Source organism: Ranitomeya variabilis, chromosome 4 (genome assembly GCF_051348905.1).
Source record: "Ranitomeya variabilis isolate aRanVar5 chromosome 4, aRanVar5.hap1, whole genome shotgun sequence".
In the NCBI taxonomy this organism is placed as follows: domain Eukaryota; kingdom Metazoa; phylum Chordata; class Amphibia; order Anura; family Dendrobatidae; genus Ranitomeya; species Ranitomeya variabilis.
The window spans coordinates 60,837,244-60,858,791 of NC_135235.1; the positions used below are offsets into that span (position 1 = coordinate 60,837,244).

A 21,548-nucleotide genomic window follows, 5' to 3' on the forward strand; every position below is an offset into this window, starting at 1 on the left:
AGGTCCGGTCAAAAATGGCAGGAGCAGTACAAGTGTATAGTGGAAACGAACAGAACAGCAGCAAAAAATTATTTATACTGCCGTTACAATGAGGGTCTTATGCAATATATCATGTTATGTTTTCAAAATTCTATTTTTTTCTTTCATCTTTCTGGACAACCATAACACAGGTAAAAATGAGGTACAAATTATTTAGCAGCTCAATCTTATACTAGTTCATCTTTTAGGATACATACTGAGCACCACACACATGTAAAAGTGCAGTCCAAACACACAGGACTACAAATGCGGTATCAGAACCAGAAGTACCCCATTCAGTGACATACAGTGAGTGAAATAAGTAATGAACATGTCACAATTTTCTATGTAAATATATTTCTAAAGGTGCTATTAACATGAAATTGATGTCAAACCAGACGTCGGTAACAACCTATCCAATCCACATAGTCAAACTAATCAAACAATATATGTCCATAAATTACCATTATGCCAATACCCCATGTGTGTGGGTAAATCACTGTTTGGGCGCACCGCAGAGCTTGGAAGAGAAGGAGCGCCGTTTGACTTTTTCAATGCAGAATTAGCTGGAATTGAGATCGGATGCCATGTCACTTTTAGCGAGCCCCTGATGTGCCTAAACAGTGGAAACACTCCACAAGTGACACCATTTTGGAAACTAGACCCCTTAAGGAACTTATCTAGATGTGTGGTGAGCACTTTAAACCCCCAAGTGCTTCACAGAAATTTATAATGTAGAGCCATGAAAATGAAAAAAAAACCATTTTTTCCACAAAAAGATTTTTTCACCGACAAATTTTTACTTTCACAAGGGTAACAGGAGAAATTGGACCCCAAAATTTATTGTGCAATTTATGCTGAGTAGGCTGATACCCCATATGTGGGGGTAAACCACTGTTTGGGTGCATGGCAGGGCTCGGAAGGCAAGGAGCGCCGTTTTGGAATGCAGACTTTGATAGAATGGTCTGCGGGCGTTATGTTGTGTTTGCAGAGCCCCTGATGTACCTAAACAGTAGAAACCCCCCTCAAGTGACCCCATTTTGGAAACTAGAACCCCCAAGGAACTTATCTAGATGTGTGGTGAGAACTTTGAATGCACAAGAGCTTCACAGAAGTTTATAATGCAGTCGTGAAATAAAAAATATTTTTTTTTCACAAAAAAGATTTTTTAGCCCCCAAGTTTTTATTTTCTTAAGGGTAACATGAGAAATTGGACCCCAAAAGTTGTTTTCCAATTTTCCCTGAGTACACTGATACCCCATGTGTGGGGGGGACCACTGTTTGGGAGCATGGCAGATCTCGGAAGGGAAGGAGCGCCGTTTTGGAATGCAGACTTTGATAGAATGGTCTGCGTGCATTATGTTGTGTTTGCAGAGCCCCTGATGTACCTAAACAGTAGAAACCCCCCACAAGTGACCCCATTTTGGAAACTAGAACCCCCAAGGAACTTATTTATATGTGTGGTGAGAACTTTGAATGCCCAAGTGCTTCACAGAAGTTTATAATGCAGAGTCGTGAAAGTAAAAAATATTTTTTTTTCCACAAAAAAGATTTTTTAGCCCCCAAGTTTTTATTTTCACAAGGGTAACAGGAGAAGTTAGTCCCCAAAAGTTGTTGTACAATTTATCCCAAGTACGCTGATGCCCCATATGTGGTGGTAAACCACTGTTTGGGCGCACAGCAGAGCTCAGAATGGAGGGAGCACCATTTGACTTTTTGAGCGCAAAATTGGCTGTGGCGTTTAGAGACCCCCTGATGTACCTAAACAGTGGAAACCCCCAATTCTAACTCCAACCCTAACCCCAACACACCCCTAATCCCAACCCGATCCATAATCCTAATCACAATCCTAACAATAATCACAACCCTAACCCCAAAACAACCATAACCCTAATCAGAACCCTAAATCCAACACACCCCTAATCCTAATCTCAACCCTAACCTCAAACCTAACCCTAGTCCCAATACACCCCTAACCCTAATCCCAACCCTAACCTTAACCCTAATCCCAAACCTAACCCTAATCCCAAGCGTAACCCTAATGCCAACCCTAATCCAAACCCTAACCCTAATCCTAACTCTAACGCTAACTTTAGCCGCAACCCTAGCCCTAACTTTAGCCCCAACCCTAACCCTAAATTTAGCCCCAACCCTAACCCTAACCTTAGCCCTAAATTTAGCCCCAACCCTAACCCTAACCCTAAATTTAGCCCCAACCCTAACCCTAAATTTAGCCCCAACCCTAACCCTAACTTTAGCCCCAACCCTAACCCTAACCCTAAATTTAGATCCAACTCCTCTAGCTGCCGGCTGGCAGATCATGGCGGCCACCATTTTCTTACTGGAGTAAGAAGCCGGCGGCCAGGAGGGGACACAGGAGGACCCAGGGACACCGGTAAGTATAACAGGGTTCCCAAATCCCCCTATTTCTCTGTCCTCTGATGTGCGATCACATCAGAGGACAGAGAATTACACATCGCTTTTTTTTTGCGGTCGCCGGTAAACAGTTAATTACCGGTGATCGCAAAACAGGGGTCAGTAAAATCCGACCCCGATCATGTTCTTTGGGGTCTCGGCTACCCCGGTAACTGAGACCCCAAAAAAAATCCGACTCTGGGGGGCGCTATTCACTTTTTCCACAGCGTTTAAGTACCCTTAACTGCCGCCGTTAAAAGGTGTATCGGCGGTCGTTAAGGGGCTAAACAACTGCCGATCAAGAAAGGTTTACTTATATGCGGTTGTATCGCGTCATTGGACTTCATTACTTTTCCTATTTTTTTCCTTATTTTTTTCTTTCTAGGTTTAAACATGTCACTGAGGCTGGTAAATGGTAATAGTCAGTGTAAGGGTCGTGTAGAAATCTTCTATAATGGAGCATGGGGAACTGTTTGCGATGACTTATGGGATATCAAAGATGCACAAGTTGTATGCCGGCAGTTAAATTGTGGCCAAGCTCTTGCCTTTAATGGCAGTGCTGCTTTTGGCCCAGGACAAGGAGCAATTGTATTGGATGATGTGCAATGTACCGGCAACGAATTTGACTTATTGGACTGTCCACACCTCCCAATATCTGCACACAACTGTGGACACCATGAAGATGCTGGAGTCATCTGCTCAGGTACAGTGGAGGAACGCTTATAGTTAATCTATTTATGATATTATGGATATGCAGGTGCTTATCACAAAATTAGAATATCATCAAAAAGTTAATTTATTTCATAGAAGAGAAAGAAATAGCCAGCTTACCACCTCGGTGTGTAACAGCATGGACTCCAAGCGGACCACTTGAGTGTTGAATGAAAAAAAAAGCAGGATGAGTCCAGCTGATGAAAAAGCTTGTCTTTATTCCAAATTCGTATAAAATAGTGACATGGCACCCATATGTGCAGCTACGCGTTTCGAACACGAGCTGTGCTCTGTGTCAAAGCTTTGATGCGACCATCACTCAGTGTTCAGTGAGATATTGATTTCAATCTTATTTTTCAAAGGGGGTGTACTAAGAAATTTATGTCAGGTAAAGCATTTATACACATGCATTATCACAAAAGTAAAGAAATACCTCATTTTCAGGATATCTCAACTTATCAGAGAACCTGCATCCCACCTGTCCCAAATTATAAAAATTAATAATTGTTACTTTAACCTATTTTTTTTAACTTTCCCAGTTTTCATTACTATGTATAGTATTTATAGACCTAAATATCTGAAGCATTTTTCTTTTTAGCATATGTACATATTAGCATTAGTGATAAGCGAGTATACTCGTTGCTCGGGTTTTCCCCAGCACGCTCGGGTGGTCTCCGAATATTTGTGAGGGCTTGGAGATTTAGTTTTCGCCACCTCAGCTGCATGATTTACATCTGTTAGCCAGCTTGATTACATGTGGGGATTCCCTAACAGCCAGGCAACCCCCACATGTACTCAGGCTGTCTAGCAGCCATAAATCATGCAGCTGCATCAACAAAAACTAAATCTCCGAGCACTTACAAATACTCGGAGACCACCCAAGCAACGAGTATACTCGCTCATCACTAATTAGCATTCAATCACTGAAGTAATTCCCATATCTAAAGAATTCAATATTTAAGGAACAAAGAGTTTTTTTGCAGATTTTTAAGAATTATTTTCAATGGAATAAAAGATGAAGCATAGAGAAACTTATGTTATTTAGTCTTTTCTTATTGCATTCCTAATTGTAATGTATCATTATAGCAAAAATAACACAGATAAAACATTTTATTATATTTTCCATGTACTTTTTTTTAAAATTCTCATCAGAATATGTAATGATTAGCTTTTACTAAATGAATGTTGATAAAATTTGTCAGAACTAATTAAACAAAATATCACATTTTTCCATTTCTGTCATGACAGGTGAACCGAGCACTAACAGTAAGTAAATTTATTTTTACAAACCATTTTATTTATTTACAGGAGCAGAAGGCTAGCTTCCCTTGGTCTAGTGGAATAATGTTGGTAAAGAGGACACTTGTGCAGTCTGATCTTTTCCTCTTATCTGAGTGATCAGAATATCAGGTCCAACTCAGGCATGCTGCTATTTTCAGGCATGTGCATGGCCCCATAGAATAACATTTGTCCAAGTGCGAGCCGATGCTTTGTCTGAATGATGGTCATTTGCACGAGCCCTTAGACTGAGGCTACAAGGTGATGTGTCATGCAACAGCAATTCTTTGACCAGTCATGCAACCCCAAAATTATTTGCACAACTTGTCTGTGACTTGCTGTTGCTGGTTATTTTATTTCCACAATTTTGCAGTAGAAAAGACAGTGAAATTGCAGACAAGATACATTTATTTGGCAGTCACATATGGTTAGGTTTTTAAACTATGGAAATTGAGAGTTGTGTACAGCTTGCAACCAGAGAGACTAAATCACATTTGGAAACATACGTGATTCTGTGTTGCAGTTGCAGGAGGTCTTGGGTTGCACCCTAGGACATCATTAAAGAACCATTCCTCCTCCTATCATCAATTTTTTTTTATCGTCTTAACCAGAGGCGTAGCTAGGGGTTCAGCTCAGGGGGGGCGAGACATCTGAGTGGGCCCCTAACCCCTGATTACAACTATGGTGTCACACTGTAATTGTGGGTATAAGAACCTCAGCCAATGATCCTCCTGTAACTAAAAAAATCTCCACAAAGTCCAATACTGATATTACCGCCATATGGTCAGTGGTAGACACCAGTCCTGCAGAACATATAAGAGCACAGTTATAGATGATGACTGTTGAGTCCTTATCAGTCCCCGGCTTACTAATATAGGAATCCAAGTAATGACACGCAGCACAAGAGTTGTGTGATCATATGCAGGGATCGCCCAGGAGCGCATCTGGCCCCCCTGGTCTCTCACCCCTCTTTTTATATGGCAAAGAGATAAGCATTACAGACATGCGTACAAGCACTCATATCCTCTAACAAAGAGTATCTATTCTACTGGTAACGTTCAACTTCTGGAATGTAGGTTAAAGGTCACAATAACAAGAAGGAATGCGTCCATAAAAGGAAATGTCTATTTGCTCTAGTTTCTTCTGATAAGAAGTCAGATGTTTCAGGACAAAGACACAATGGATTCTTTCAGTCTAATCTCTACAATTCCCCCCTTTGACATATTCTTTTTTTATTAATCTATCACAAATCCCCCTTTAACATATCCATATTTTAGATTACCACAGGGCCAAAGACAAAGCCTTTATTTTTGGTATTACACATGTACACACTTATATTATTAATAAGAAAATCAAATCTAGTATCAATTCTTCCGTTTAACTCTCACAACCTTTTCTTTGTTTTGCAATAAGTATACTAAAATATAAAAACAAAAATTAGTACGGTAATATTAATTAGAATCACTAGAGGATAACATAAGAATAAAGAAGAAAATTTATACTCTTGCATCTATTACACAAAATTTATCTGTGCATACTGAGATACTCTTGAGCACAATCTGAAATAGTACGTATATGACTACAATAATCATAACTATATGTATTATGCTCTGCATGATCCCAGCAACCCACCCACCAATCCCTCTGAACCAGTTGGCTGGGTTGAGAAAAGAGAAAGTATCAGACCACCAGCTATCCTTATTCTGGTCATTGTCTTTATCATACTGATCTCTGAGTCGTTGTACATCCTTTAATTTAAATGTCATACTCATAGTACTATTCGGGTCTATATAATGACAGCAGGTGGGTCCGATGATTTGACACATACCCCCTTGTGAGGCAGTTAGATAATCCAATACCAGGGTATGTTGGTTGATGACTATTATGAGCTGATTCTGTACAGCTATACTAGTATTTAGTATATCCAATATATCCCAGATCTGATCATCTAAATAATCCGTAGCTCTAACTAATTTATCCCACATCTGTGTTAACATAGGATAAATAAAAATAGAACTGACAATTTTATTGGCTATACCCATTTGCACTATGTGTGGTCTCCCTGAGGGACGTGGTGAGTTATCTGCAGCTCTTTTATACAGTGTGTGCTTGGGCACGGCTTGCATATTCACTTGTTTATTTGGAATTATGAAAGTAGCCGGGGTTAGGCGTCCTAATGTACAAGTACCCTTTATACCTACGGGAAGCCATTTATATGCTCCTTCTCCGCATATCCAAAATGTACCTTCAGGCAGATCCCATAGTGCTGAGTGCTGCAATACCAATCTGTGAGCCAAATCCACAAATCTAGATACATTCTGAAGCATACACCAAGAGGGTTTTTGTCCCAAGGGGCTACAGTACCCGGCTGCGGGATTCCCACATAAAGGCATTCCTCTGATATACTCATCGGATTTATTACAAACCAGGTTCCCCAGTTTGCTTGTACAACTGTTTGCATCACCTTGGGGGAACAACGCAGAATGTTCCCATTTTCTATTATGTATGTACCTTTCCAACATTGTAGGTTTGAAAGCATAAGAAGAGTCGGTGGTTGTACTGAAACTGAGCTGTAGATTTTCAGTGGGGACCTGTCCTAGATCAGTTAATCCAGTCTTATTTCTAGGTACCCATTTTCCTCCCCTGAATGCAAAATATTGTAAGTTGCCTATTCTTCCTGTAAGATTACCCTGCCACCAAGGAAATTCTACCCATCCCACAATTGGTATGGCGATTGTAGTATTCCACAGCCTAGTATTACCAATTTGGTTGTTGGCCAGGTTGTCTGAACAATTAGGCCAAGCGAATATTTCTTCAACTGACACGGGAACTGCTAGAAAAGGTATACTTGTGGCTGATACTGGTGAATGGGTACAGATCCAACAATCTGCTAGGGGTTGTGTATTATTTAACAAGTCATGTACTAATTTTCTATGATGTTGCACGAATCTATTGTTCAAAGGGGTTAGAGAATTCAGTTTATCCCATGCCTCCGTTGAGGTTAATACTATTAACATCAATGTTATGAGTTTTATACTGCTCTTTTGCAATGGCTTGCATGTATCCATGATGCCTTTCCTTCAAGCTTGACTGATGTAGGTGTTGTCAACAGGACTTGGAAGGGTCCGTCAAATCTTGGTTCAAGAGCCTTTCTGGTGTGTCTTTTTACATAGACTTGATCACCTGGTTCCAACTTGTGACTTCCTTCAGTGTTGTCAGGATCTGGAAGGGAAGCAAAAACTTGTGCATGCACCTTAGTTAATTGTTTCTGAAGATTTTGCACATAAGAAGTCAATGATTCAATATTTAACACAAGTTGCTGTGGAAAATAACATCCTAAATTGGCAGTCCTGCCAAACAAAATTTCATATGGAGACAGTTTAGTCTTACCCCTTGGGGTATTGCGTATTGAGTAAAGGGCCAGTGGAAGGCATTCTGTCCAAGGCTTTCCTGTTTCAGCCATGGCTTTCTGTATTTTTAATTTTAAAGTTCCATTCATGCGTTCCACCTTACCGGAACTTTGAGGATGATACGGAGTGTGTAACTGACTTTCAACACCCAACATTTTCAATACATTTTGAAATATTTCTCCAGTGAAATGAGTACCCCTATCTGACTCGATCACTTCAGGGAGACCGTAACGGGGTATCAGTTCGGCAACTAGCTTTACAGCAGTGTTTTTAGCTGAAGCCTTCCGAACTGGATAGGCCTCTGGCCACCCTGAGAACATGTCCACACACACCAACACATACTCATACCCATTACTTTTTGGCAGCTGGATAAAGTCTATTTGTAATCGCTGAAACGGATAGAGAGGTCGGACGTGGTGCTTCATAGGGGTCTTTGTTGTCTGTCCGGGATTATGTGCCAGGCATATAGCGCATGTTGCACAATAGTCTCTTGCGTAGTTGCCAAAACCTGGAGCCAACCAGACTTGCTTTGCCAGTAGTGTCATTGCATTTGCAGACACATGAGTAGGGTGGTGCAGTCCACCAACTACAATCGGATACCAGGCTCTAGGTAGACATATTAGTCCATCTTTCTTCCAAATTCCTGCTTGTTCTTCTGCCCCTTCCTTTTTCCACCTGTCCCTCTCCTCTTCTCCTGCATCTTCCTGTGCTTGTCTCAGTCTATCTTCAGTATTTTCTGTGGGGTTTACAGTATGAACCTGCTGTAAGGGTTTGACTGCTGCTGCTTTGGCTGCTTTGTCAGCCCTATCATTTCCCCTAGATTCCCTAGTGTCGAGTCTCACATGTGCAGCTACCTTAATTACTGCTACTTCTTTTGTTTCTTGTGCAGCCTCTAAGATCTGTTTGATCAAAGAAGCATGTTTTACAGGTTGTCCTGACGCTGTCATGTAACCTCTAGCTCTCCAGATTACTCCAAAATCAAACACAATACCATGTGCATACCTAGAATCAGTGTATATATTAGCTGTCTGATTTTCAGCTATTTTTAGCGCTTCAATCAATGCTGTTAGTTCTGCTTCTTGTGCAGACTGTTTCGGTGGAAGAGGTTGTGCTTTGAGAGTTTCAGATTCTGACACAACTGCATACCCTGTATGAAAGTTACCTGTGTCATCTGCAAACCTACTACCATCTATAAACAGCTCTAAATCTGGATTTTGAAGTGGTGTTTCGGATACATTGGGTAAGCCTACCGTTTCTTGTAAAATGAGCTCTGTACAATCATGTGTGTCTGTAGGGAAAAAATTTGCGTGTGGATCAGTGTCCTTATTCCCCCCTTCAGACTCGAGAGGTAGCAGTGTTGCTAAATTAAGAGTCTGAAGCCTAGCAAATGTGATAGTCTGGTAGCCCTAACGCTGGAGCTGAAACAAGGGCATCTTTTAATTGTTGGAACGAAATCTGACCTTCTTTTGTCAACAAATAAGGTTCACTTTTTACACAGTCATACAGTGATTGCATTAGTTGACTGGCATGTATAATCCATTGTCTACAATGAGACACTATTCCTAAAAATGCTCGTAGCTGTTTATGATTTCTAGGCTCATTCATCTGTCTTATTGCTTCAGTTCTTTGAGGTGTAAGATGCTTTTTACCTTGAGAAATGCAATGACCTAGAAAGACCACTTTGATCTGACAAACTTGTAGCTTTTGTCTATTCACTTTACACCCTTCTTTTCCTAGAAAACATAGTAAACTTACAGTGGACCTTTCTGCAGTTTCTAGATCTGTGATAGTAACGTATGAGGATTGGGTACAACTGGGGTGATTGGATCTAGAACTTTGTTTATTTCTCTTAGATCATGTACCATACGATATTTGGGCATAGAACTCTTATCAAGAGTTCTCTTCTTGACTGGATACAGAGGAGTGTTAGCAGGTGATTGTATCTCTACCAAAACTCCTTTCTCTCTATATCCCTCTATCTGTTTTGTAATCGCTAGTTCCTGCTGGGCACTCACAGGGTATTGTCTGAGCTGTGGGAGAACAGCTCCTGGTTGCACAGATAATTTTACAGGAGAGATATGTAATAATCCCACATCAGTGTCACCCTGTGCCCACAGTGTTTCTGGGACCATTGAGAGATCTAGATCTGTGGTGTACTCTTTTTCTTCAGCATAATCCTCAAAAGCCTGAATTCTGACATATTGTTCTAATGTTTCTGCATCATCAGGGATAGTCAACATAACTGTGCCATCGTCCCTAAAATTGATGTTAGCTTCTAATTTCTTTAGGACATCAGTTCCTAACAAACATGTTGGGGCACCTCTGGCATACAAAAATCTGGATGCAAAACATTTAGGTCCTAATGAGACCTCTAGGGGCACAGTATATGGCAGTGTTCGAATTACCCCATCATAACCCTCAGCAAAAGTTGTTTGTTCTGAAATATCTTCCGGATTTGGAAGAAAATCTTGATTCAAAATTGAGGAAGTTGCACCTGTATCTATCAAAAATGGAATCTCTCTCCCCCCCACATTCACCTGTATCATAGGTCTCCTAGCTGGTAGGGAAGTTTGTAACACATCGAGTCAATCTGAATCTGATATGGGACCATCTATGATGGTAGATTTCTGCTGATTGGCCGTTTGGAGAGGGTTATTTCTGGGAACAAATTTGCCTGACTTTATATCTGCCAACTTCTTCCTGCACTCTCTTTGGAAATGACCTAGCTTTTTACAGTAGTGGCAAGGAAAATTGTGTCTCACTCTTCCTCCTGTATTAGCTTGTGCTATTCTAACAGGCTTACGATTCTCTCTCATATCCATGGCTATTCCTAAACATCGTTGTTTCACAATATTTGGTTGTTCAATTGTTCTCCAATCTGGAGTAGAGGATTTAAATTTTTCTCTGATTTTCGGATCTAGCCCCTCTATTAATTGTTTTGTAAAAAGTCTCCTTACTGAAGCATCAGTCAAATCCAATCCTTCATCCCTAAAGCTATTTTCTAGTTCTTGACTATATTCTTCAATACTTTGCCCAAATTTCTGCATAATCACACCCGTTGACCCCCTTTCCCTCTGTTTTCCTCCTTCTGTTCTTCCAGATGGTACAAATGATTGGGCTTTTGGATCTAGGTAAGGTGGTGGGATTATATCACAACTTTTTCCCTTTCCCATGATCCATTTGGAAGTGTCTGGATCATACTTCCAATTCTCCTCTTTAGCTGTTTTTGAGACCTCTATCATACAATGTATGATTTCTTCCCACCCATTGTCTTTGATAATTCCACCTCGTTCTTTACTCAGTCTTTCCCATTCTGTACTGAACATAAGTGCTTCTGAAATTCCCAATTTTCCTCTCACTCTTCTAATCTGACTTCTGACTGCCTTTCCACATCTTTCCTGTATGATATCTGCTGCTTCCACTTGTCCTAAGACAGTTTTGGTCTGTTTATTTCTCATTTTAGCTATTTCTACCCCAGGTGACGTTTGGACAATCACTGTGGTGATGTCTCGTTGCCTTCTCTCCTAGGGAGCTAAAATATCCTTTCAATATTTGCTATTTCTACCCCAGGTGACGTTTGGACAACCACTTCCTCTGTTGGTGGCGTCTCGTTGCCTTCTCTCCTAGGGAGCTAAAATATTGAAGAGCTCGTCTGCTCCGTTTCTTCTAATATGCAGGACGTACTTAAGTGCTATTATGCACACAAACCCAGCAACACCATACAGATCACAAAACTTTCTGTGTCAGTTAGCATACTTGTCCCAGGCTCAGGAAAACCGCGTCCTGGGCTCATTCTATCACACCTTATCCAGGGAATGTAGAAACAAGTTCTATAGGAGAGTCAAGCATGGGCGGAGGTCTCCCAGAAGGACGCTACCTCATAACCCAGTTAGGCTGACTTCACCAATAACCTTGTTCTAACAATCGTGGCTTATTGTTCTACGTACTTCTATTCTTCTTTCACAACATGTCACAACCTTCACACTGCTCACACACTGTTCACACACTGTTCACACACTGTTCACACACTGCCAGGGACTAGACTCATAAATCTATACAATATGGTAACCCGAGTTCTATAGGTATCCACTCACTACTAGACTAACCCAGCATGACACGGCTCATAGAGATCTTTCGGATAATACAGGGCAGATAAAAGAGAACTAATAATGTCTCTTACCTGGCCAGGTATTTCAGTTCATTTGCCGTCCATTATCCCAGATCTCCGTTGTCCGTATCCGCAGGTAAATCTTGAGTAAATACTCTCACCTCGGGTCCCTGTTCGAGCGCCAGGAAATGTTGAGTCCTTATCAGTCCCCGGCTTACTAATATAGGAATCCAAGTAATGACACGCAGCACAAGAGTTGTGTGATCATATGCAGGGATCGCCCAGGAGCGCATCTGGCCCCCCTGGTCTCTCACCCCTCTTTTTATATGGCAAAGAGATAAGCATTACAGACATGCGTACAAGCACTCATATCCTCTAACAAAGAGTATCTATTCTACTGGTAACGTTCAACTTCTGGAATGTAGGTTAAAGGTCACAATAACAAGAAGGAATGCGTCCATAAAAGGAAATGTCTATTTGCTCTAGTTTCTTCTGATAAGAAGTCAGATGTTTCAGGACAAAGACACAATGGATTCTTTCAGTCTAATCTCTACATGACTTACAGCTGATGTTCTTTCGGATGGAATCGTTCACTTTTCCCGTCTTTTCCATGTGGCCTAGACTGACATGACAACTTCTTCCAGCAACAACTCGTCTGCAGAGATTACACCAAAGACACATCTGACTTCTCACATTTCCTGCACCGTCCCCATCTATCCTCAACCTGCACAAAATCCTGCTGATAACCCAATACTGAGCCGCTGCCATATGTGTCCCTATTACTGCCCCTGCTGTGTGGTACAAAAGCATTGTTCCTCATACTACTTCACACAGTAGTGCCACCACTGTGCCCTTACATAGTAAAATGTCTGGTGAGAGGACCTGGCCGCTCTACATATTAGGCTGGTTCTTTCCCAGGGACACAATGATATCCCGGGGGCAAGCTCTGGTTACAGTATAGAGCTCAAGTAGCTCAGGTAGGGAATGCGCGCCAACAGCATACAGCTGCTATCACAGGCGCATGAGTCTGTACTGACTGAGCACGCTCCTTCCAACTTCTAAGTCTGCCACATGCTGCCCTAATGCACCAATCAGCGTCACGCCAACTGCAGCCTGGCAGCCAATCAAAGCACGGAGCTGCACAGCCAATGAGTGGCTGCAGCTCCCTGACACTCCCACTACACAACTTACCTTCGAAGTGCAAACTCACCTCCAGCAGACCTCTATGGCTGTCACTTCCTCATTGCTATGAGTGCCGCCCGGTGGTCAGCACTTATAACAAGTAAATAATTCTGCTACATACAGGCGATCTGATCATCGCCTGTATGTAGTAGAGCCAATCAGGTTATCGCAGCTTCTAGTCTCCCATGGAGACTATTAAAGCATGCCAAAAGTAAAAAAAAAATAAAAATATAAAAAAATATAAAAGTTCAAATTATCCCCCTTTTGCCCCATTCAAAATAAAACCATAAAAAATCAAACATATTTGGTATCTCTGCATTCAGAATCGCCCGATCTATCAATAAAGAAAGGATTAACCTGATCGCTAAATGGCGTAGCAGAAAAAAAGTCAAAATTGCCAGAATTGTGTTTTTTTGGGTGCCACGACATTGCATTAAAATGCAGTGGTGATCAAAAGATCATATCTGCACCAAAATGGTATCATTAAAAACATCAGCTCGGCGCGCAAAAAAAAATAAGCCCTCACACAACCTAAGATCACGAAAAATGGAGACGCTACGGGTATCGGAAAATGACGCAATTTTTTTGTTAACAAAGTTTTGAATTTTTTTTCACCACTTAGATAAAAAAGAACCTAGACATGTTTGGTGTCTATGAACTTGTAATGACCTGTAGAATCATAATGGCAGGTCAGTTTTAGCATTTAGTGAGCATAGTAAAAAAGCAAAGCAAAAAATAACTGTGGGATTGCACTTTTTTTGCAATTTTACCGCACTTGGAATTTTTTTCCTGTTTTTCAGTACATGATATGTTAAAACCAATGATGTTGTTCAAAAGTACAACTCGTCCCACAAAAAACAAGCCCTCACATGGCCATATTGACAGAAAAATAAAAAAGTTATGGCTTTGGGAAGAAGGGAAGCAAAAAACGAAAATACCTCCAGTCATGAAAGGGTTAATATATCACAGTCATCATATTATTTAGAACTGTGTACTTACAATTGCTCATTTTGCCTTTCTGCCCAGATAATTCTTCTCTTTTCCATAAGGTCTATGAAATCACGTGATTGAAAACAGACTAGCTGAATCTTTCTAAGCTCTGAGTCATAAGTCACCGCAAATGTCTATGGCAGGGAGGAGGGGGAAGCAGCTGAGTCAGGAGGGGAAGAGGGGGATTATAAATGTAGGGTCGAGATACTTTCTGTTTCTACATAGAGCAGAAAAAGAGAAGAATTATCTGGGTAGAAAGGGAAAATGAGCAATTGTAAGTACACAGTGCTATATAATATGATGATCAAAATATATTAATATGATAAAGACTTTGATGTGAGGAGGAGTGCTGTGTATATGTACATGTAGCATAGTCTGCCTGTGCTAATATATTAATTATCCGCTGCCTTCTCAGAAATCCAGTGCTGCTCTGCTCTTCTTCTGAGTGATGTCATTGTTCTTCAGACTCTCTGTATTTCACTGTTAATATGCCAAAAGTCTCCTTTGCAAAATAAGCCTACGGAGCCTCATTCTGAGCCTTGTTCTGATGCTCCAAAGACTTCTGGGTCACGCAGAGCGCAATGTGACTTGGAAAGTCTGAAGAGCGGTCACGTCACTGAGAAATGGAATAGAACAGCACTGGAGCATGGCAATGCTTTTTTCATTACTTTTTCACAAAGCAAGATGATGATCTCAGTGTCATGGGACACATTTCGCCATGAAGCCCTACCACAATGTTCCACTTTATTTTTAAGAACAGACAAAAAAATCAAAGCCATACATGAATGTGCAGCCTATTTCATGACATTTTAGATTCCAAGCAATCTGCACTTAACCCCTTCATGACCTTTGAAGTAACTATACCTCAAAGGTCGTATCCCTCCACTCCAAGCGGGCTTCCACACTGAGCCCGAGTGTTTCCAACACATGTCAGCTGATTTCATCTGCTGACATGTGCCCCTGATAGCCGTGGGTGGAATCGCGATCCACCCGTGGTTATTAACATGTCAAATGCCACTAACAACCCCTGTGATTTTCATTGCCGAATCGCTACAAGCACTGCCCTGTGGCATAGCAGATAATCATTTTAGCTACACGTTGCAGGGCACACGATCACAGCTTCTAGTCTCCCATGGAGAATATTGAAGTAGATGAAAAGTAAAAAAAATGATTTTTTCAATATTAAAAAAAAATGTAAAAATATAAAAGTTCAAATCACCCCCATTCAACATAAAACAATAAAAAACAAAAAAAAAAAATACATATATTTGGTATGTCTGAGTTCATAAATGCTTGATCTATCAAAATATAAAAAGGATTAATATGATCAGTAAATGGGGTAATGAGAAATAAAATGCAATAACAGGCGATTAAAAGATTGTATCTACCCCAAAATATTATCAATAAAAATGTCAACTCGGCACGCAAAAAATAGGCCCTCACCCAATTTCACCGCACTTTGAATTTCTTTCCTGTTTTCCAGTACAAAATATTGTAAAATCAATGGTGTAGTTCAAAAGTACACCTTGTCCCGCAAAAAACAAGCCCTCACATGGCCATATTAATTTGAAAATAAAAAGGTAAAAAGGTATGGCTCTGGGAAGACAGGGAGCAAACAACAAACGCAAAAACAGAAAACCCCAAAGATGTGAAGGGGTTAAAAAAGGCTCATGTGCAGAGATGAGCACATAAATTAGAATGGTATTGAATACTACTCGTATTTTACACAATTCCATAATGCGACTTTTGACAGCCATTTTTCTAAACTATTAAAAGGCCAACAGAAATGTAAATACCTTATATACTCGACTCGGCTTATACATGAGTCACGGCACAGAAAGCCGGCGGGGGAGGGCGGGTGGCAGAGCAGCTGGTGCCAGGAGCCGGCGCACTCATCATACTCACCTACCTGTGCGCCCTTGGTGCTGGCACTGCATCTCGTTCCGGCCGCCGGCGCCTGCCTGCAGCTCTTCCTGTGCTCAGTGGTCACATGGTACCACTCATTAAGGTGATGAATATGGACGCGTCTTCACTCCCATAGGGGTGGAGTGCATATTCATCACCTTAATGAATGGTTCCACATGACTGCTGAGCACAGGAAGAGCTGCAGACAGGTGCCAGCGGCCGGAATGAGATGCAGTGCCAGCACCGTGGGCGTGCAGGTAGGTGAGTATGATGGGTTTTTTTACAATAGGAAACATGCTAACAGGGATGGGGGACAGGGAGGCATGGATACAGGGATGGAACTGGGGAGGCATGCAAACAGGGACAGAACGGGGGAGGCATTCATACCTGGACAGGGAAGGGGGAGGCATGCATACAGGGATTGAACGGGGAGGCATTCATACCAGGACAGGGAAGGGGGAGGCATGCATACAGGAACTGAAAGGGGAGGCATGCAGACAGGGATGGGTAGGCATTCATACCAGGACAGGGAAGGGGGAGGCATGCATATAATGACAGGGACAGGGATGGGGAGGCATGCATACAATGACAGGGACAGAGATGGGGAGGCATTCATACCAGGACAGCGACGAGGGAGCCATGCATAACAGGACAGGGATGAGGGGAAAATGCATACCCAGTTTTACTTGAGTCAAGAAGCTTACCCAGTTTTCCGTGGCAAAAGTAGGTGCCTCGGCTTATACTCGAGTATATACGGTATGTAAAAAAAATCCTTATACTCACCTCTCAGGCCACTCTGCTCCTCACAGATGGGTGCTGTGCAATCATGTGCCAGGTTCAGTTGCATGTCATGATGTCATGACTTTGAGAACTTTTGCTCTTTTTCCTCTCGCATAACTGGAAAACCCTTCTGACTGAGAGATGTCCAGGGCTTTTAGCGCAAGTGGCAGGTAATCTGAAAATGCTATGAGTTTAGGACAGGTGATGGTGAGGAGCGGAGGAGCCAGAGAGTTGAATGGTAAAGAAGATTCTTTTTATTCTTTATATATTACAATTGCTATGTTCTGAGGTCTGTAGAGTCGGCAGAGCATAATAAAGGACATTAAAATATTATCTGTGAATCTAAAAAATGTGCAAACAGGAGAATTCAAATTCTGTCTTAAGGCCCCGTCTCACATAGCGAGATCGCTAGCGAGATCGCTGCTGAGTCACAAGTTTTGTGACGCAACAGTGACCTCAGTAGCGATCTCGCTATGTGTGACACGTACCAGCGATCAGGCCCCTGCTGTGAGATCGCTGGTCGTGTCGGAATGGCCTGGACCTTTTTTTGGTCGTTGAGGTCCCGCTGACATCGCTGAATCGGTGTGTGTGACACCGATCCAGCGATGTCTTCACTGGTAACCAGGGTAAACATCGGGTTACTAAGCGCAGGGCCGCGCTTAGTAACCCGATGTTTACCCTGGTTACCAGCGTAAATGTAAAAAAAAAAAAACACTACATACTCACCATCTGATGTCCGTCAGGTCCCTTGGCGTCTGCTTCCTGCTCTGACTGAGCCGCTGTAAAGTGAGAGCACAGCAGTGACGTCACCGCTGCGCTCTGCTCTCACTGTACGGCGGCTCAGTCAGAGCAGGAAGCAGACGCCAAGGGACCTGACGGGCAACAGATGGTGAGTATGTACGGTTTGTTTTTTTTTACATTTACGCTGGTAACCAGGGTAAACATCGGGTTACTAAGCGCGGCCCTGCGCTTAGTAACCCAATGTTTACCCTGGTTACCCGGGTGCTGCAGGGGGACTTCGGCATCGTTGAAGACAGTTTCAACGATGCCGAAGTCGTTCGCCTGATCGTTGGTCGCTGGAGAGAGCTGTCTGTGTGACAGCTCCCCAGCGACCACACAGCAACCACACAGCGACGCTGCAGCGATCAGCATCGTTGTCTGTATCGCTGCAGCGTCGCTGTGTGAGACGGGGCCTTTATTCTGATCTACGGTAAATTTCTGAAGTGTATATCCAGTTCAATTAGAATAAAATGCTCAGAAAGTTTATTTATTATAGAGAACCCCCTTTATACACCAATTTCTACTGTAATATTTTCTCTAAATATAAAATTTACATCTGTTTTACAGATATTCTTGTTTTTATTTACCGTAACCTAACTGTCTCTTACACTGTGTATCTTTTTAATTTACTTTATATATTTGGTTAAAAACATTCTCTTTATATTTACTCTTTGCAGTGAAATGTGGAGACATTTTGACAAATTTACAAGGGAAAATTTCTTTAGATTTCAATATTTCTTCAGAATCGGATTCCTGCATTTGGTACATTAGTGTCGCAAACAATTATAGAATCCATCTCAATTTTGGAACATTTATGTGAGTACAAGACAAAAAAATCTCATATTTATATGTTGGTGCAATTACTATTAAAAGATTTGTCTAGAAAAAAAGATATTTATTTGATGACATTTACAGTCTATCATATGTGATGAAATTTAGATGGATGTAAGTATGGCAGCTAGGACCACCACTGATCCATTACTGGTTCCTGACGCAAAGCTCAATGGAAAGGTGACTGACTACCATTTTGTAGACACCTTCGGTTGACATGAATGGGAGCTACCATACCCTCAAACAAGGATTAATTTAAAAATATTACTCTATTTAGAAACAACCTCTTTTTCTTATTCACCATATTTTACACTTTTAAGTTTTGGGCTCTGACCTTGATTTTCATTGAGAAATGTTGTGGTTTGCGGTTGAGTTAGATAATATATGTGCTACATGAATAATACAATCCTGAATTTTGTTCTCTGATATTGTTTTGCTGAAATTCTCATGACCAGATTGAAGAATTCTCAGTCCTGCCTTTCATCGTCTGTGTCAATTTATGATGGATCTCCCCTTGGATCAACTTTACTTGGAGATCTATGCAGTACAAGTTCTAGGGATTTCATCTCCTCCTCCAACAGCATCAGCATTGTGTTCTCGCGGGCTAACAGAGAAGCAGGATTGGATTTCACTGCAACGTACTACTCTACTTTTACCAATAATCAAAATGGTATATTTATTCTTTTTTTTTTTCTATTTTTGGTCATCAGTAGTGTTGAGCCTTCCGATACCGCAAGTATCGGGTATCGGCCGATACTTGCGGGTATCGGAATTCCGATACCGAGATCCGATACTTTTGTGGTATCGGGTATCGGTATCGAAACAACATTAATGTAAAAATGTGTAAAAGAGAGAATTAAAATAAAAAATATTGCTATACTCACCTCTCCGACGCAGCCTGCACCTTACCGAGGGAAGCGGCAGCGTTCTTTGTTTAAAATTCGCGCTTTTCTTACCTTTACGTGAAGTCCCGGCTTGTGATTGGTTGCGTCGCAGTCACATGGGCGACGCAACCAATCACAGCAAGCCGTGACGTAATTTCAGGTCCTTAAGGATTTTAAAATTACGTCCCGGCTTTGTGATTGGTTGCGTCGCAGTCACATGGGCGACGCAACCAATCACAGCAAGCCGTGACGTAATTTCAGGCCCTTAAGGATTTTAAAATTACGTCCCGGCTTTGTGATTGGTTGCGTCGCAGTCACATGGGCGACGCAACCAATCACAAGCCGTGACGTCACGGGAGGCTGGACACGCGCGCATTTTAAAATGCGCGCTTGTCCAGCCTCCCGTGACGTCCCGGCTTGTGATTGGTTGCGTCGCGGTCAACCAATCACAAGCCGGGAGGCTGGACACGCGCGCATTTTAAAAATCGCGCGTGTCCAGCCTCCCGGCTTGTGATTGGTTGACCGCGACGCAACCAATCACAAGCCGGGACGTCACGGGAGGCCGTGTTTGGGGGCAGACAGCTGGAAGGACAGGACCCGGTATTATCAGCGGGGTAGAGCTGCCCCCACCGGTATACACAGCGACCGCCGCTACAGCAAAGGGGACGGTAATAATCCGATGGAGAAAGAACAGAGATTGAGAGGGAAATTCGAAACCAGCAATTTAAAATGCGCGCGTGTCCAGCCTCCCGGCTTGTGATTGGTTGACCGCGAGGCAACCAATCACAAGCCGGGACGTCACGGGAGGCTGGACACGCGCTCATTTTAAAATGCGTGTGTGTCCAGCCTCCCGGCTTATGATTGGTTGACCGCGAGGCAACCAATTACAAGCCGGGACGTCACGGGAGGCTGGACACGCGCTCATTTTAAAATGCGCGCGTGTCCAGCCTCCCGTGACGTCACGGCTTGTGATTGGTTGCGTCGCCCATGTGACTGCGACGCAACCAATCACAAAGCCAGGACGTAATTTTAAAATCCTTAAGGACCTGAAATTACGTCACGGCTTGCTGTGATTGGTTGCGTCGCCCATGTGACTGCGACGCAACCAATCACAAAGCCGGAGCGTAATTTTAAAATGCTGAATGACCTGAAATTACGTCACGGCTTGCTGTGATTGGTTGCGTCGCAGCCACATGGGCGGCACGCGACCAATCACAAGCCGGGACTTCACGTAAGGAAAGAAAAGCATGAATTTTAAGCAAACAACGCTGCCGGTTCCCTCGGAGAGGTGAGTATAGCAATATTTTTTATTTTAATTCTTTCTTTTACACATTAATATGGTTCCCAGGGCCTGAAGGAGAGTTTCCTCTCCTTCAGACCCTGGGAACCATCAGGGATACTGTCCGATACATGAGTCCCATTGACTTGTATTGGTATCGGGTATCGGTATCGGATTGGATCCGATACTTTGCCGGTATCGGCCGATACTTTCCGATACCGATACTTTCAAGTATCGGACGGTATCGCTCAACACTAGTCATCAGCCTATAATTATTTTATATTACAAAAGTTAATGATGTGTTATGCCGAATAAAACATTTTTGCATACAATTATGTACTTAGGGGTAGAGTTAACATAAAAAGTGGTAAGTTAATGAGGTAGTACAAGTAAATCATAAAATAATGAGCATTTCCTTTAGGTTTGTGCTAAGTTTTGCTTCAGGGCTGATGGTCATTTATTAGCAATCTATAGTTTTTCAGTGGCAATTCTATGTTTTTTTTTACCTGTACACACATCATTCATTGTGCATTTCCACAAAGCATAAATGAAAGCCAAACCATTTAAAAAGACATTTCTTCTTTCTCTGACATCCAACAACCAATGTAAGTGAATCTGCAATTTAACCTCTAGCGTGCAGTAACTAAGGGGTTAAAGTTACTAAGGTTAATTAAAGGGAACCTTTCAAGTCCCCCAGGCCCCAAGAACCACCAGCAGTTGCACATACTGTTAGGGCTGGAGGAACGCACCGAATAAATATAAAGATGTTAATAAGGTGCGTTCGCAGCCCGGGGTCCACAGTGCAGAGATGGAACCTGCTGCTAGGTAATGGCGGCACTATATGGCGGTACTACGCCAGAATAAACACGGGTTCCGTCACCCGATATGAACTGACGCTAACTCTGTTGCTTCAGAGAGTCGCAGAGAAACAAAGGAAACGCTGTGCCCTGTTAGCAGTCACAGGGTGCAGCAGATGG

At 42.2% G+C, this 21,548-nt stretch overlaps 1 protein-coding gene and 1 long non-coding RNA gene across 2 annotated transcripts in view; one reads left to right on the forward strand and one right to left on the reverse strand.

Moving 5' to 3' along the window:
- The window catches only part of LOC143769760 (scavenger receptor cysteine-rich domain-containing protein DMBT1-like), a 70,261-nt gene that overhangs the window by 34,979 nt on the left and 13,734 nt on the right, over positions 1-21,548 (forward strand). Inside the window, exons 5-8 of the mRNA XM_077258608.1 lie at positions 2,819-3,136; positions 4,393-4,410; positions 18,255-18,393; positions 18,864-19,078. Of these exons, the coding sequence (XP_077114723.1) occupies positions 2,827-3,136; positions 4,393-4,410; positions 18,255-18,393; positions 18,864-19,078 (682 nt within the window). The 5' untranslated portion in view covers positions 2,819-2,826. The remainder of the gene's footprint in view (positions 1-2,818; positions 3,137-4,392; positions 4,411-18,254; positions 18,394-18,863; positions 19,079-21,548) is intronic.
- LOC143769762 (uncharacterized) lies at positions 5,874-12,238 on the reverse strand. Its single transcript, XR_013214475.1, has 2 exons — positions 12,013-12,238; positions 5,874-7,644 (listed from the first exon to the last, which is right to left on the reverse strand). It is a non-coding gene; the product is annotated as an uncharacterized LOC143769762 (long non-coding RNA).